At 50.8% G+C, this 16,450-nt stretch overlaps 2 protein-coding genes across 7 annotated transcripts in view; one reads left to right on the top strand and one right to left on the bottom strand.

Annotated features, from left to right (window-relative positions):
• The window catches only part of SLK (STE20 like kinase), a 377,115-nt gene extending 373,166 nt beyond the window's left edge, over positions 1-3,949 (bottom strand). For both annotated transcript variants that reach the window (XM_086922732.1, XM_086922733.1), the window contains exon 1: positions 3,178-3,949. In XM_086922732.1, coding sequence (XP_086778858.1) covers positions 3,178-3,327 — 150 coding nt within the window. In that variant the 5' untranslated portion in view covers positions 3,328-3,949. The remainder of the gene's footprint in view (positions 1-3,177) is intronic.
• Positions 3,950-4,036: 87 nt separating this feature from the next.
• STN1 (STN1 subunit of CST complex) overlaps positions 4,037-16,450 on the top strand; it is a 482,731-nt gene continuing 470,317 nt past the window's right edge. For 2 of the 5 annotated variants that reach the window (XM_086922739.1, XM_086922735.1), the window contains exon 1: positions 4,665-4,782. The gene's annotated coding sequence lies outside the window, so the exon portion shown is untranslated. Of the gene's footprint in view, positions 4,199-4,664; positions 4,783-16,450 lie in introns of those variants that run through there. The other 3 variants (XM_086922737.1, XM_086922740.1, XM_086922736.1) reach the window with 3 other exon arrangements.

Genomic DNA, 16,450 nt, shown 5'->3' with positions numbered 1-16,450 from the left:
AGCGGCCGGCCCACAGGGTTGTAGGCATTCCGCTGTGTATTATACAGGTGCAATAAAGGTTTTTATAAAATAAAAATAAAAAGTGAGTCCTCTGAGAAAGTTAAGTTTATAAGTGAATGGCATAAAAAAGGTCATGAAAATAACACAACTGGAGGAGTAAGTGATGCTATTAACTTACTTTTCCTAACATTGTCGTGAAAAAAATAAGTCTGCTCAGACAAATCCTAACTCAGTTACTTATTCCTATACGTGGCAAGGTCCTTTATTTAGAAACAAGGTTGTCAGACAGACATGTAGGGAATCCTGGTACGTATCTCTTTAAGCATGTATATGTCGGTTCGATATATGTAAACAAGCAAGAGGCTCTGCTGCTGAATATATAGGAACAAGGCAGCGGGGGCGTAACCCACTGCCTATCCCACGAAATCTATGCAAAATGTGGGGAGGGGTGAAAACGTTCTCACCATTCAAACCGCATGCACTAAGCCCTCAGCCACCGTGGAGCGCCCCATAGATATGCAAATGTTTGGAGCCAAGCAGATCAACACCCCTCCTCCTGCACCCAGAGAACAGTACACCACTGCACCCCTAATCCCACAGGTCCATGGTACGATGACGTTTAAACGGCGTGTGCATAAAGAGGTCCACGAGTACTCTGCAGTAACCTACAGGGTGCAATAATGGCTCATCTTTCCCAAATAAAGTATCGCTTTGTGAACGTTGGCAACTTGTCCTCTCAATGCTGAAAAGACTGCAATGGAACCCAACTCGGCACAGTTCCTGACAATGTTATCAGCAACAGAGTCTAACTAGAAACCAGAAGACAAGGAGAGCCTTCCCAGGAAACATGAGTGCTCAAGAAATTAAGCCAGCGTTCTAAGATTGTGTGTTTAACTAGTAAATTGGAAAACAACGTGTTGCAAAAGTCTAAGCGATGAAAAATGCGCAACTTGTAAGAGCTATTTACATTTAAGAAAGGAATCAGCACATCTGTCCTTTGATTCTGCCTTTCGTAGGCAAACGTTTTACAAACATTTAGAAAATCCGATAAACACCCAGCGCATCACGCTGGTACACCGCTGGCTAAATAGCAAATGTTTCATGTTCGATCAACATCCAGCCACTAATCCCGAAAAATAAGGGGATATCTGTAGGAATGCGTGATATTCAAAATGGTCCTACTGACCTACTCTGGTACCAAAGTGCACATTGATGTATTCAATTCATATAAGCACAAACAGGCAAGAGAAATGGACCAGATGCCGATATAGTAACTTCTCAGGAGTCGATTGTGCGTTTGAATTCCAAGGTCCTCTGTTGAATGTACAGCGACTCAGAAAAAAAATCGTTTATAATAATCAATTGACACCAAGGCCCAATAATATTACTCTGTTAGGTTAGTGGGATAACTGTCATCCTCCGAAACTATCCCTAAGAAGTGAGCAAATATTTTAAAGTAAAGAAATAACATTAGGGTGCAACGCATGTATAAGGGAATGACTGGTCTACTTATTCAGTGTTAATCGATTCACAAACAGTCTCACAACTAAGAGGAGCCTTGCTCGCAATTATATAAAATTGCCACAGCATAAACAGTGGGGTGCGGAAAACTTACATTTGCGAGAGTGCGAGTTAAGCAACAGATGCCACTTAAATAGACTTACAGCAAAGGCTCTCTCGGTAGTTTGTGTATAGATGTAAGCTGTGGTCATACCATCACCAAGGAGAGGATTAAAGGATAAATGCAAATCGTGCATGTGCTTATAGTCTCAGAATAAATGCAAGTCTGAAACTCCTCGGTGCTTAAGGCTATACAGAATGAGAACAACTGCTACAAATGTGGGGCAAGTTTGTTCACGGTTACATAAGGTTGCTCATGTTTATAGCTGTTGTCCTCTGCGTCTGACAGTCAGCTGGCTAGAGAGTTGGGAGTCCCAGTCCGCCTGGAGGATGTTCAACAGGCACAGCATGGAGAGGCTGACTACTCAAGGTTAGGGGGAGACACTCTTCCCCAAGGCGAATAAGTCAGTGGTGGTGAAAGAGGTAGGGGGTCTCGCTTCTGTTAAGTATGGCTATGCAGACTTCCAATGCAAATGCCTCTCTATAAGTGGGAGACTATGTGAGGGAAAGGATGGATATTTCAGTTATGCACATGTCAAGTGCAAACTAGGAAAAAGTGCTGACCATCCAGCTCAGGGGCGTAGCTTTCAATAGAGCAGCAGGTGCGGTGATACCTGTGCACGAGTGTAAGACTGGCCCACTGCAATCAAATTACATACGGACCAACTCGCACGGTACCACTGTGTGACACACGATATCGGCTCCCATCAACCGGTCTCCCGCTGAGGTGTCGATATCACATGGTGGCAAAAAACGAGCTGAAAACCCCTGCAAGTAGTGGTTTTCCATCTCTTTTTCGAGGCTTTGAACTGCCTTAGTCAATTAAGGGGTGTGGATACACCCCAAGACATCAGCACCAGAAATCTTGGGGGGGGGGGGGGGGGTCTGGTATGTACTTCTTGGCACGAGACCCCGCCCCCTCCTCACACGGTGAGATTGTTCTTTAAGTTGGCAGGTATGAAATTATATATATTTTTTACAATCAAAACAGGGGATTTGGGGGTCGTTTTCTTTGCTTGCATCGGAAACATTGGCACCCGTGCTTAACCACTAGTCATGCTCGCATGAATTCAATATTATTGGAGGGTCGTAAACCACGGCAAGTCTGGTCCAATTGACTCATGGACTGGTTTGGAGGACCGCAGGATTAAAATTAACTTTTCCACTTATGAGGAGGGTAAAAACGTACTGCAACCCACCTAAACGAGTTGGGTTCCAACTCGATTGTGGGAACGTAATAAAGCAAGTTACAATAAAGAAACTAATTCACAACTATGGAGAACCTTGAAACAGAAAAGGAAAGGGATTCTTCAAATGCAAACTTCAATAAAATAAAAAGAAGCGTATGTGTTTTTTTTCTATCAAATCATCTGATTCATCAGGTGGTGGGTAAGATTGGGCAAAACATATCTTCAGAATACTAAGAGCTGAGCCTACTAATAACTACAATTTGCTCCTCCGTGATATATTGCATATGATATCATGAAAAAGCTTCTTTAGCAGATATATATGGACATAACTACAGACTGGGCTCCACACCACAGAGCCTGGGCGTACCTTGAACACCTTGCCAAACGCGCCGTCGCCCAGCTCACCGATGATCTGCCAATATTCCTCTGGGTTCTGGTCCCGTTTCACGTGCTCGTACTGTTTCTTCTTCTTTTCACTGCCCAGCTTAAAGATTTTCCGGAAATTAAAGAAAGACATCCCGGCGCAGGAAATAATCTGTACCCAAATGAAATCCTGGTCTGCCCAGCAGCCCTGGAGGTCTAGGGCCCCTGCCCTCAGTGGGCAGTGTCCTCTACTTTCGAGAGAGAGGCGGGTGCTGCCTCAGCTACCCAGAGGGGCCCAGCAGCCGGGCCTGCAGAGAGCTGAAGAAGTGATGGGGGGAGAGGCGCGCCTCCTCCTCCTCGGGCAGGGCGAACTTCGTAAGATGGCATCAGTGGCAACAAGTCTCTGGGGCAGGGAGGTGGCACGGGCAGAGCCGGCGTCACCGCTCAACAAACCCACAGCCCATGGATGGCCGCTCTCCAGGATCCGCTGACCGCTAAATGAGCCGCAGAGAACACGACCCCCGGGGCACCTGCCCCTTTGCGACCCAGGCCCGCTGCCTTCCCAGTCAGATGGTAACGGAGACCGCCGGATGGACAAAGTAGAAGGAGGTCAGCTGACGGAGGCAGGTCCGCGGCGCCAGTCCCAGAACGGCCAGCCACGGCCTCAAGAGCCCTCCGGAAAGGGTGACACCGGACTCCCGCGGATCACCGCAAGCTCTTGCAGCCTCCCTCCTCTCAGCACAGCTTCAACCAGGCAAGTTAGTCTGCGCATGGGTGAGAACGCGTCACGGCAACGACCATTGTAAGGTCAGGCAACCTTTCATAGTAAGTAACCGGGGCCCAATCTTAATGGATAAACTGCCCGTTTCTTGCGCCTGACTTTAACATGTCCATAGAGGTACCACGAACATCCCGGTTCCTGAGCCTTACAGCTTCGTAAGTCAAATCGCCTTCACGCCTACAACCGAACATTGAACGCACTGAGGCGTGAGGCCAGCTTGTGCATTCGGGTACCGGCCATCTTGGTACGGGGAAGTATAATTTAGCAGCAACGATATAAACATTTAGTCTTCATTAGGAATGAGTAAACACTCTTCAGAAGTACTAGAGTTTATCATTTTAAGTCTTGAAAACCGGCTGTTGTTCAATCCTTTTCAATAACATGCACTTACTTCGTTCTAAGGCAAAAAACATGCAGCACAAAATTTGCTTGTCTGCTCCCACTACTCTATCCAAACTTGTTCTAATTGTGTATTGTTTACAATAAACATTATGTGATATTAGTTTGCACCCTATAATGCTTTTTGAGACTTTCATGCTCTGTCTCATAAACGGTTATATTGTTATTTCGAGTATTTGTTTTTAGGTTATTAAGTACATTCACAGTTACATTCATTTTTTGTAAGGGCCAGATGTTTAACCGGTCATCATCTTTGTGCAAGTTGTGACTGTTTTGAACGCATTTTTATAGGTTCTTGGTCTTGTTTTACTGTCAGGTTACTGAAACTACAGTGCCGTTTCAATCGAGCGGTATGTCTTGTTCTGGATTTGTTGACTACGAAGCTCATTAGTTTGACAGTAAATTGGCATTCCTTAGTCCTATAGTGAGGTGAGTACTCATGTGGCATATTCAGAGAAACATTTACGTTTAGAGCATGTTCTAGACTAGTAGTAATTACATTAGAAAATGTTTCTGGAGGACTTAACAACACTTGCTTCATTGAAACAAAAACTTTTGTACAAATAAAATAAACAAGGCTTACCAGGGTGGCGATTCCAGTGTTTTTGATACCATTAATGGAATGTATGATGTGGGGAGCAGACATTATATGAGTCTTTGGCTACACTTAATAGCGCTTGCTCCACGATGAGGCGTAGAAGTGCTTTGTGAACGGGTCGTACGCAACCTTGGAGCTCAGATGTAGTCCGTGGTATTAGCTGTATGAGTTTCCGATAGTTATGTGCTGTGCAACATTTATTGGAGCTGTTATATAGATTAGTTGTGTGCAATTTATATTCTTGAACAAACTTGGTCAAATGTTTTTGATGCAAACTATTTATTATGTGTGGACGTGTATGCATGATTGTAAGGGAATGGAGGGAATGTTATTGTATTGTTCCCGTGTCCTAGTACACTGTTACTGGATGCTTGCAGTGTTGGTAGTGAATACACCATGTTTTGGACCACGCTGATAGCGGCTTGAGCAATGAGTCTGGTTGGAAGAGCTCAGTAGGATTTACTTTGAAATGTCAAGCAGTATAGGACAAAAGGAAGCAAGTGTAGCGTCCTCCCCATTTTGATTACTCGTAAATGAATATGCCACACACAGAGTTTAGTATTACACGTTTTATTCCTGTGGATGCAAACTCAATGTTCTAAACATGAACTCTATTCACCACACTTGAACACTTACGTCCTAGGTCTACAGAGCCCATCAGGAACCAAAAGGGTCCCATCATCGCTAACACAAGGCACTACATCTCCCTCCTTGTTAAATAAAAAATAAATTTTTGTTTATACACACATAACAACTCAATAAGTCGTCGTGGAGCTTTGTCCAAACGCCAGGATCGTGTCCTCTGAGTCTGGGAAGAGAGTAGAGAAGCGTCCTTGACAGGCACTGGTGATGTAGGGACAAATGCAGTCACAGGGCTCTCTACAGTCTCAATCATACCAGTCTCAACTCTGACATGAAGTACTGGTGCATGATGAAGCAGATGCCTTAGGTGGAAAGAATCTTGGTTAATGGACTTTACAGGACGGAGAGCAGTCACCATGAGTCCTTTACTAGTCACAACTTTCAATGATTCAGCGTCAAATGGAGCATCAGATTTGCATTTTCACTGTTTTTGCATCAATACTCTATCACCTTTATCTAAAGTAATGTTTTGACACATCAAGGCTAGTTGACATATACTTTCATCTTTTGCTTACGGAACAAGTCTGTTTAACGAAGTTCGCTATCTGTTGTAGATCTTCTGTTCGTCCATTGTGATACCTTGGTCGTCATTGCTCTTCCAAACATCAGGGTGACATGAGTTTCACCGGTCTTTGAATGAGTGGACGACTGATAAACTTGAACAACATGATAGAGAGCAGACTTCAGATCAAGCTTCTCCAGTTCCAGCACCCTGGATGGTCCTTTTAAGAATGCTCAACAGCGTCATTTGCTGGTGGCCAAAGAGATTTTTTTTTCTGATGGTTCACAATGAGATGATTAAGAACATATCTGAACTCTCGAGTGTTGAATGGTGGGCCATTGTCAGACTTTAGAATCGAAGGAACACCCCATGTTACAAAAATGCCTTGTAACCTCTCAATGACTCTTAAATGGTCGATAAGAGATCTTCTACGCCTGCGTGGTGGGTTTCTGGAAGGAGAAGTCGATGCAGCGGTGGTCGATCCAGTGGAGTTCAGTGGTGTGGCTGAAGGTGACGTGGGTATTTGCGGAGAAGGTGGGGTTGAGCGTGTGCCCGGCGGCGTGGGTGGGCGTTGTGACAAGCTGTTTGAGTCCGAGGTTGTCGATCAGGGCCGTGGTATTGCTGTCATTGTTGGTCTCGAGTTGGAAATTCAGGTTTCTGAGGAGGATGTAGTATGCGGAGGCGAGAGCGTGCGTGCTGACAAAGTCGGTGATGGAGTAGCTGAACAAGGGCCAGGGTCCAGAGGGTCTGTAGACGAGGGTTCCTCTAAGGGTGGTGATGGGGTCAGTGTGGATCTGGAAGTGCAGGTGTTCGGCTGTTCTGGTCTAGACCCTGAGGGTGTTCCTGTGGATGATGGCGATTCCTCCTCCTATTCCGTTGGTGCGGTCACTACTGGTGATCTTGTAACCGTCCGGGATGGCCATGGCGATGTCGGGTGCCGTGGAGGCGTTCATCCAGGTCTCCGTCAGGAAGGCCACTTCCGGGGAGGATCTGTAGAGCAGGTCCCAGAGTTTGATGGCGTGCTTGTTGGCTGAACCGATGTTGAGAAGTATGCATCTGAGGTGGTTGCTTCCTTTCTCGGTGGGCAGTTTGGCAGGCTCGGAGGCTGGTGAAGCTGCAGCTCCGGCAGGAGAAGGGTCCTTGGGTGCGCCTCGGGGCGGCCAGGAAGCAGGATTGCGATCGTCCGGCGTTGAGCACGTGAAGGGTGCTGGCATCATATTCGCGGGGGCCAGGGGGTCTGGTGCTGGGCGCGGTCCAGGTGCAGGCGGGCTTGCCTTAGGCACACCAGCATCGCAGCTGCGCAGCGGCTGCCATAAGAAGGGGAGGTGGGAAGGAGGAGCAGCTGGGAGGCGGGAGCGGAACGAATGGGCGAGTGGGGGGCGGGCCACAGGGTCCGCAGCGTTGGGAAGGCTGGAGGGCTACAGCGCGGGGAAAAAACGGCGCCAATACAGAAAACAAAAGGAATACAACAATGGGCACAAGTAATACGGCACAGGTAATGTGGGCAGAAAGCACTGAATACAAGGAGGAATACAGCAGAGGGCACAAGTAATACGGCACAAGTAATGCGGGCAGAAAGCACCGAATACAAGAAGGAATATAACAGAGGGCACAAGAATGCAGCAGTGGAATATCAGAGAAATCAATACCACTGAGGGAACAGATGGAGGGGGGCCGCGAATTTGCGGCGGCAGCGAGGTCAGGGACACGGGCACCGACGGGTGGAGCTGTGTGGCGTGGGGAGCGGCCTGCCTGAGCAGGGTCAGGGGTCTCCTAAGGGAGCAGTTGCTGTTTCAAAGTCATATATGTATTGGGAACAGTATCTGGCTATGCGAAGATATGAATGTAACATAGTAACATCTTGTGGGAGTTTAGTGGCTGACAAAGCTTGTACTTTAACTGGATCCGGCGTCATATCCCCATCAGAAAAGATGTGGCCAAAGAATTTGAGTTTTGTTTTGTGGAGCTCACATTTCTCAGCATTAAACCTGCATCAGCAAGTAAACTACACACTTACATAAGCGCTTTATCTTGTTCCTTTTGTGTAGCTCCAAAAAGTAACGTCATCACTGTAATTGAAAGCATTCATGACAGGTTGTATAATACGTCAAATGACATCATGGGAAAATTTGGCAGCTAGTGACACACTAATATTTAATAGTTTATATCTGAACAAACCAATATGGGCAGAAAAGGTGGTAGTGTACCTGCAAGTTTCTTCGAGTTCCAATTGATGAGACACTTTGTTCAGATTTTACCGCACTGCATGCCAAAAAAGGGTCAGCTATGGTTTACTCCACTATTGTACTTTTCACAGTGCTTTCCTTAGCGATTAAACATGCTGCTTTGCAATTGTCAATATTGCTTTGTATCATTACAATGTGTCATCTGATCAAAATACTCCTCTGCACTTGGTATCTTATACTGTATTGTCTGCTTTTATAATGGGCTGGGCTGGAAAGTGGAAAATCTTGTCTTGCGCTTAGCCCTCTTGAGCATATTGTGTGCTTTCAAATGGGCTGGTTCTGGATTGCTTACAAAATATTCTTGGTTTACTCAGTTATTGCGCTTTGCACACTGCCCCTCTGATTGAGACAAAAGACTGCTCTGATGTACATGGCACAGATTAAAAATGCAGCTTTGTACCTTGCACTTTATACTGCCCTGTCTGTCCTTATAATGACCTGTCTTAACTTTTCCTTTGTGTTGAATATGAATCTGCATGACTTTATAATGGGATGCTTTAATTTTTGTATGCTGAATATTTTTAACTATCATGCCTGTTTGTCAATGTTTTAATTAACCGTACAATAAAATTGACTATGACTTGTTCAGATCAAGGCGAGAGAAGACTTTAGCACCATTTAGCTATGTGATATTGTCAGCAATGTGTGGACCGCAATGTCGTTCTCTATCATTTGGCTTGACACCAATCAACACTGATGTGTACAGCTCCTTCACTGTCCTTTTTGGGCGCTACCACTATGGGCGAAACCCACAAGGTTGGTTCAAAAGGTCGCTCAATGATATCATGTTTTAGTAATGTCTCAAGCTCTTTCTCAACAGCTTCTTGTATATGAAATGCCGTTCGTCTACGAGCAACAGGACAAATGTTCTCATTGACATGCAGTTGGACTTTCATGGTCTTAAGTTTTCCCAATCCATGAAATAACTTTGGGAACTGACTTACTATTTTGTGATGATCATTCATTTTTTTTTTTTTTTTTAAATATATTTTTATTGCAGGAATCAGTAAATCAGTACAGTAGCGACCAGCATTGTATTATAAGCAACATATACAGAATAAAGCCCTCTGGCCCCCCTCCGTAAAGTCTGTACACAGCCAACCGGCCCACAACCCTGGGGTCGGGCGGCGAAATGCAACAGGGGTCAGTAGGATGCTGGAGCTGGTCCGGATAATACACTGTCCGTCATCTGCTTTTCCAAACAAACCCAAAACCCCCAAAATAAACCCCCCCCTCAAAATACCTACTAACTGTGAACCCCCCCCCCCCCCCCCCCCCCCCCCACCACCACCAGCGCCAGGGAGCTTATCAACATAGGATCTACTATTTGACCCCCGGGGAAGGTAATAGGACTGTCAGTGCTGACGTTCATCGGGACTCGGGGCGAGTCGCTTCTTCACTTTCGGAGTCGCTGGGGGCACAATAATCCCTGAGGGCCTGCACCAGCATTTCCCACTCCAACGCGGCCTCCTGCGCCTTCTCATTACCCTGCCTCCAAGCCAGCTGATATCTCAGCGCGCTCTCTCCCGCCGCCCATTTCAAAAGCTCACTGTGCCATCTGCTGCCTGCCGGACCAGCTCGTGCCTTCCAGTTCCTGGTCACCTCTCGCTTAGCAAGGAGGAGCCCCAGGTCGATAAATTTACTGGAAATTTTATTCCGGGGGGTATGGGGGAACCAGTGTAAGAGCCCCACCGCCGCATCGAATGATAAGCGCCTCCCCGTCACCTCCTCCAGAGTCGTCGCTACCTCCTGCCAGTAGGACGTCAGTCCTGGACAGGCCCATAACATGTGTAGGAGGTCCGCCTCCTGAGCCGGGCATCTAGGGCATTCCGCTGAAGCCGTGGCAAAATAACGCCTGATCTTCACCGGGGTCAGGTACGCTCTATGGAGAACATAATAGTGGACCAGTTGGAAACGGGCGCTACGTGTGCCCTTCCAGGCACGTCTCACCAACTGGGCCCAGGTCGTCTCCGGGATCTCCCTACCAATGTCCTCCTCCCAGCGGGTCCTCAATGTGGTGAGAGGAGCCAATCCCTCGGCTATCAACCTGCCGTAGAGGCAAGTGACCGCCTTCACCGTGCCCGCCGACATCATTACGTACTGGCACACTTGAGACAAGTGGGGTTCCTCCAGCCCGTTCTGCCAGTGTGCCTGGATCGCTCGCACAATGGCCGAGTGCAGCAGAAAGTCGCCCCGGGAGATCCCGAAGCGGTCAATGAGATCCTGAAAGGGCAGGAGCGCTCCGTCCTCGTACAGATCACCGACGAGCTGTAAACCGGAATCCTCCCAGGCCGCCAATCGTGACCAATCCCCTCCATGGGGGAGGGCCGTCAGCATCCCCAACGGTATTTCAGGCGCATATGGTGTTCTTAGTTGGCCTCTGGCGTGAGCCCGATTCCAACACAGTCGGATAGTCCGCTCCTCCATCGACAAGTCCCGCAGGACCAAGCGTTGTCGCAGCGCTATAAAGGAGAGAACTTGCCTGGCCATACCCGTCCCTCTACCGTCTTCCGGGCCCCTGAATTCCCTGGCGATCTCCTGGGCGAAAGTCTGGAGCTGCGCCGCCAGATAGTACTTCTCGAAGTCCGGCACAGCGAGCCCCCCCTCGTCCTTCGGCCTCATCAAGGTATTGAGGGCCACCCGCCGCCGGCCCGTTCCCCAGAGGAACCCGACCACCATAGAGCGCAAGCGACGAAACGTGGCCGGTGGGACCCAGATCGGCAAAGTTCGGAAGTAATACAATAACCGGGGAAGCGCCACCATTTTGAGCAGGGCGATACGTCCCGCCACTGAGAGCGGCAGCGTGGCCCAAAAGTCCATGCAACCTCGGAGTGCTCGAATGCAGCGGGCAATGTTCCCATCTAGGAGGTCGGGTTGGTCGTGGTAAACGAATACCCCAAGGTACTTAAAGCAGTCGGGCTCCCATCTGATCTCCCTACTTAGCGCAGGGGTGGGGGTACCCCTGCGTACCGGAAAAAGACAGGTCTTAGACCAATTCACTCGGAGGCCGGAGACCGCTCCGAACTCCGTGAGCGCCAATTCCGCTCCCCGCAAAGCGTCGACCGGGTCCTCCAGGAAGAGCAACAGGTCGTCCGCATATAGCGAGACATAATGCGGGCCCGCAGCCGTCCATAAGCCCGTATAGTGGGCTCCCGAGCGAAGGTGCATCGCCAGTGGCTCCACCGCTAGCGCAAAAAGAAGCGGGGACAAGGAGCATCCCTGCCGCGTGCCTCGTTCCACCGGATACCGCGATGAAATCAATGGGCCCGATCGGACCCTGGCCGAAGCAGAAGCATAAAGAACCGCGGTCCATCTGACAAATCCCTCCCCGAGGCCGAATCTCCGTAACACCGTGCAGAGGTAGTCCCACTCTAGGCTATCAAAAGCCTTCTCCAGGTCCACCAACAAAACTACCGGGGACGGGGCATCCACAAATGGTTCCCCAAGCAAGCGGAACAACCTTCGAATATTCATAGTCGTGTTCCGCCGTGGGATGAAGCCGGCCTGGTCCTCATGCACTAGGGAACTCATATGTCCCAGCAGCCTCGAGGCCAAGATGCTGCTCAATATTTTGTAGTCCACCGTCAACATTGATAGGGGACGGTAGGACCCCGGGTCGGATGAGTCTCGGCCCGGTTTGAGGAGAGGAACCACCAACGCTTCACACATCGAGCTCGGGAGTCGCCCCAACCTCTTCGCCTCCCTGTAGACCACCAGTAACCGAGGGGCTAAGAGGTCAGCGTAAGCTGCATAGAACTCCACTGGTAGGCCATCTAGGCCCGGGGTCTTGTTCCTCGCCATCCATTTGATGGCCCCGCGGATCTCCCCCAAGTCGATATCGGAACCCAGAGTTTTCTCCACTTCCTGCCCTACTGTGCGGAGCTCCAGTGGGCGAAGATAATTATCAAGCCGGTCTGGGTCACGTGCGGAGCGACTGCGGTATAAACATTCATAATAATGCCGGAAGCAACTAAGAATCTCCGGTTGGGTGCATACCTCGGTCCCGTCTGCTCCACGCATATTCGTCGTCGTCTGGGACTGGCGCGTAGGGTTGGCCAACCACGCCAGCAACGCACTCGACCTGTCTCCCTCCGCGATAGACCGGACCGTATAGGCCTTATAATCAAAACAGCGGAGCCGTTCGACCTCCACCGCTACCCTCTCCCTCGCCTCCACCGTTTGTGCTTGCAATTCCGGGTGTCCGGGGCGGCTAACTTCAAGCTCGCGGAGTGCCCGGTCCGCTGTGTCTAAATCAGCCAGGATGACGCGCCTCATGCCCACCTTCTTAGAGATACAGTAGCCCCTCACCACTACCTTAAAAGCTTCCCATTCGAACGCCCTAGTACTCGCGGAGCCGCCGTTGGACGCAAAATAATCCGATATTCTCTCCCCCAGGTCCGCCTTGAAGACACTGTCCTCGAGGATCTCGGGTCTCATCTTCCAGGTGGGTACCGCCGGCGTCCCAGGAAACCAGCGAATGTCCAGCAGGAGGGGGTTATGGTCCGAGATGGTCCTCGATAAGTACTCTGATCGGACCGCTGCCGAAACCAGTTCGGGCGAACCAAGAAAGCCATCTAGCCTGACATGCAACTCATGGAGGCTCGAGAAATATGAATAATCCCTAGATGCGGGGTGATGCGCCCTCCAAATGTCCGTCAAACCCCAGCGGGTCTGCCAATCCTGACGACCCTTAGCCGTGCGACGGACCGGGGAATCGGGGAGCGGGGGATGCGAGCGGTCTATGTCCACATCCACTACGGAGTTAAAGTCTCCCCCCAACAGGAGGGGCCCGGCGAAAAAGTGGGCCAACGAGCCCGATAACCTGGAAAGGAAGGCAGTCTGGTCTACATTAGGAGCGTACACACAGCAAACGTTCAGGTCCCTCCCTCCTAGAGTGCCTGAGATGGCCACGAAACGCCCCTCTGGATCCAACACTGTCCTCGTGACCTGGAAGGGGACCCCTGCCCTGATCCATATTAGCGCCCCCCTGGCATAAGCAGAGTACGACGTGGAAAAGACCTGCCCCCGCCATCTACGCTGAAGCGCCGCCCCTTCCGCCTTGTTCAGATGCGTTTCCTGCAGCAGCGCCATTTGCACTCCCCTACGCACTAAATAAGCATGGACCTTGTGGCGCCTGGACATAGTGTGAAGCCCCCTCACGTTCCAAGTAACACATTTCAAGTTAGCAACATCAGCCATTGTCCCAGATTGTTCTTGCACAGTCCCCCCATCCGGGTCCCCACAAAGAAAAAGCATCAATCCTCCCAGCGCTGATGGCGGCCATTTTCCCCAACCAAAACCAAACCACCCAAGAACCAACAAAGCCCCCCCCCACCCACCCCAGAACAGGACCCAAACTGCGCCATCTAGATCCCATCCAAACCTCGTCGTACATCAACCCCAGAACCCCCACTAATCCTACGGTCGCCACCGTAGGAAGGCCTTATGGGCCAGGTGCGGGCTGGGCGGAGGCAGTGGGCCCTCGTCGCCCAGGCCACCAGGACTATAACAAGCCCCAAACAGTGTCAAAACCTTCCGGGGCAAAAGCAGAGGCCCCCCAACCCTCTCTCCCTCGTTGTCAGCAATAAAGGACGGCAACCGCCTCCCCCCTGCCGGGCCCCCACCCAAAACAAGGCCGTATACCCCGTTACCCTTGTCCATCTAGAAGGTCCTCCACCGATTTCGGTGTGATCACCGGTGTATGGGTACTATCTGCCACTGAATCCTCCGAGTCCGATGGTGCCCCCTGAGCACCCGGGTTTTCTTCCTCCTCGATGGCTTCGTCTCTTGCTCCCGACAGTTCCGACAATACTTCCAACACTCCCCTCCGTTCCGATGATGTCTCCGCAGTCGAGGGCCCTCCCGTGCGGCCGCGGCGATTCCTGACCCTCTTGGATCGCCTCCTTTGTTCAGGCTCATCCGCCTGTTGGGACGAGGAGCCAAAACCATCTTTCCCTGTCCGGTACAGTTCGAGCCAGTCACAGACCTCCTCCGGGGTGTCGAAGAACTGGGTTTTGTCGTCGACAATGATGCGGAGCCTTGCAGGATATAGGAGTGAATACTGAATGCCCTCGCTCCTGAGTTCGCGCTTAACCGCTAGGAAGGAGAACCGCTTGCGCTGCGTCTCGTAGGTGTAATCAGGGAAGATGTTCACCTGACTGTTCGCAACTTGGAACGGGCCATTGTGCCTGGCGGCATTGAGGATTAAGTCCCTGTCCCGAAAATGCAGCAACCGCGCCACCACCGGCCTCGGGGTACGTCCCTGCTGTGGGGGCCGTGCTGGGACTCTGTGGGCCCGTTCTAGAGTGTAGAAGGAGGACAGACCCTCCGGGACCACCGTGTCTCGGAGCCAGGTCTCCAAGTATCGCACCATGTCGCCATCCTCGATCTTTTCCGGCAGGCCCACCACTCGGACGTTGTTCCTCCTGTTGCGGCCTTCCGCATCCTCCGCCCTCCGTTCGAGGGTCTCGATTCGGGATAAGGCGTCCTTTATCGTCGCAGCCAAGGTTCGCTGCGCCGGCTCCAAAGTTTTCACCGTGCCCTCCACCTCCTTGACCCGGTCTGAGAGTTTGCCATGGTCCGCCCTGAGGAGGCCCAGGCTCGTCGCCACCTGAGCAATGTCCTGTTGGAGGGCCGATCTCGTAGCCTCTATCGCCTCTAGGACACGGTCGAACTGTTGCTGCAGTGGCGCGCTACCAGAACTTTTTGGGTCCCCATGCTCCTCTTTGTCCTGGGCTTCAGAGTCCGAGGTGGTCTGGTTGGATCCCTTGGCTCCTCTAGGTTTCCCCATGCTGCCAGGGGCACTCCGTGAGGGTCCCGGAGTAGGTGTCTCCGTGTACAGGTGTCGATCACGACCTTCCCGGGTGCTTGTCCTCAATTCGGGTATGAGCGATCTCCTTCTCCAGAGCCTGTGGAGACTCCGCCGCTTCGGCTCACGCCACCGCCACGGCGTCCGAGGGCACCGATGAGGGGGCGGAGACAGCCGTCGCCGAGTCGGGCAGACCCGTTCACCCACTATAGCCCCGGGGTGAGGGCCACCAACTCCCTCGGATGATCTGTGGCGCCAGAGTGTCGCGCCTCCCATGTAGTTGGACTGGCCAGGAAGACGTAGCTAGTTGCGGAGTCGCGAGGCGGGCCACCGCTTGGATCACAGGGCGTCCGCTCCCGGTGCCCTCCAGTGCGCGGGCACCCGTCCGGCCGTCCAACCGAGTGCAAATCCGTTGCAAAAGGTCCAATCCTGTAAATGTCCAATGTCCAGAACAACCGAGGATGGCGAAGCCGGGCGCCAGTCGACACCCGCGACACCTTTTCAACTCAGTAGTTTCGATCAGGGGGACAAAGGAGTCCGGGCGCCATGTTGGGTCGCACTCCGCAACTCCGCAAACTTCGGTATCACTTCGGAGCAACCCTCGTCCTAGCTCCACCAGGGCCCCCGGCAGGTTGCCGTCGGCACGCTCAGCAGAATGCGGGGTCTGGGGTGCCCCGCAGCCTCCGAATTTCAGGATAATCTCGGGCTTAGTCCCGGAGCCGAGCTCTCAGGCGACCATCGCCATCGGCGCCCAAGCCACGCCTCTTTGTGATGATCATTCATGTTGTAGTTCACAGTTATCACTCCCATATCAGCAGCAGCATCGAAACCAAGTAAACAGGCACTTTACGCAGTACCTTGAAGTACATTAATGAGGGCTTGTACTTTTGTGTTTCATGGTTGCTGCAAATGAACCTTGACTCTTTAATGGCGTAGATGCAGCCCAGGTTAGTCTTTGATGGAGTGAAATGGGGCAATGGATACTGTTTGTTGTATTTCTCCTCAGGCATAATGTTTATTGACGCACCACTGTCCATAATAAAAAGTTTGGTGCAACCATTTTTTTGTGTAGTTTTCGGATAGTGTTTAAATGACTTGTGATTTTACTTGTCAATTTTTCGTTGAGTCTTATTTTTCTCTACATGTCCAATATGTGCATGTTTTTTTTGAGGTAACCATCGACATCACACATCCTACAGTCGCTTGACAGTGAAACTGAAGAACTCTTGGACGAAGGTTTAGATGACAGTTGACTTTGTTTAGTGTCACTTTGCCCCAGCAGATGTTGCCGCTTGACCTTG

The sequence above is a fragment of the Lissotriton vulgaris genome, chromosome 5 (genome assembly GCF_964263255.1).
Source record: "Lissotriton vulgaris chromosome 5, aLisVul1.2, whole genome shotgun sequence".
NCBI lineage: Eukaryota > Metazoa > Chordata > Amphibia > Caudata > Salamandridae > Lissotriton > Lissotriton vulgaris.
Note: the sequence above shows the minus strand (reverse complement) of the source record. Positions and strands in the feature narration are given on the sequence as shown.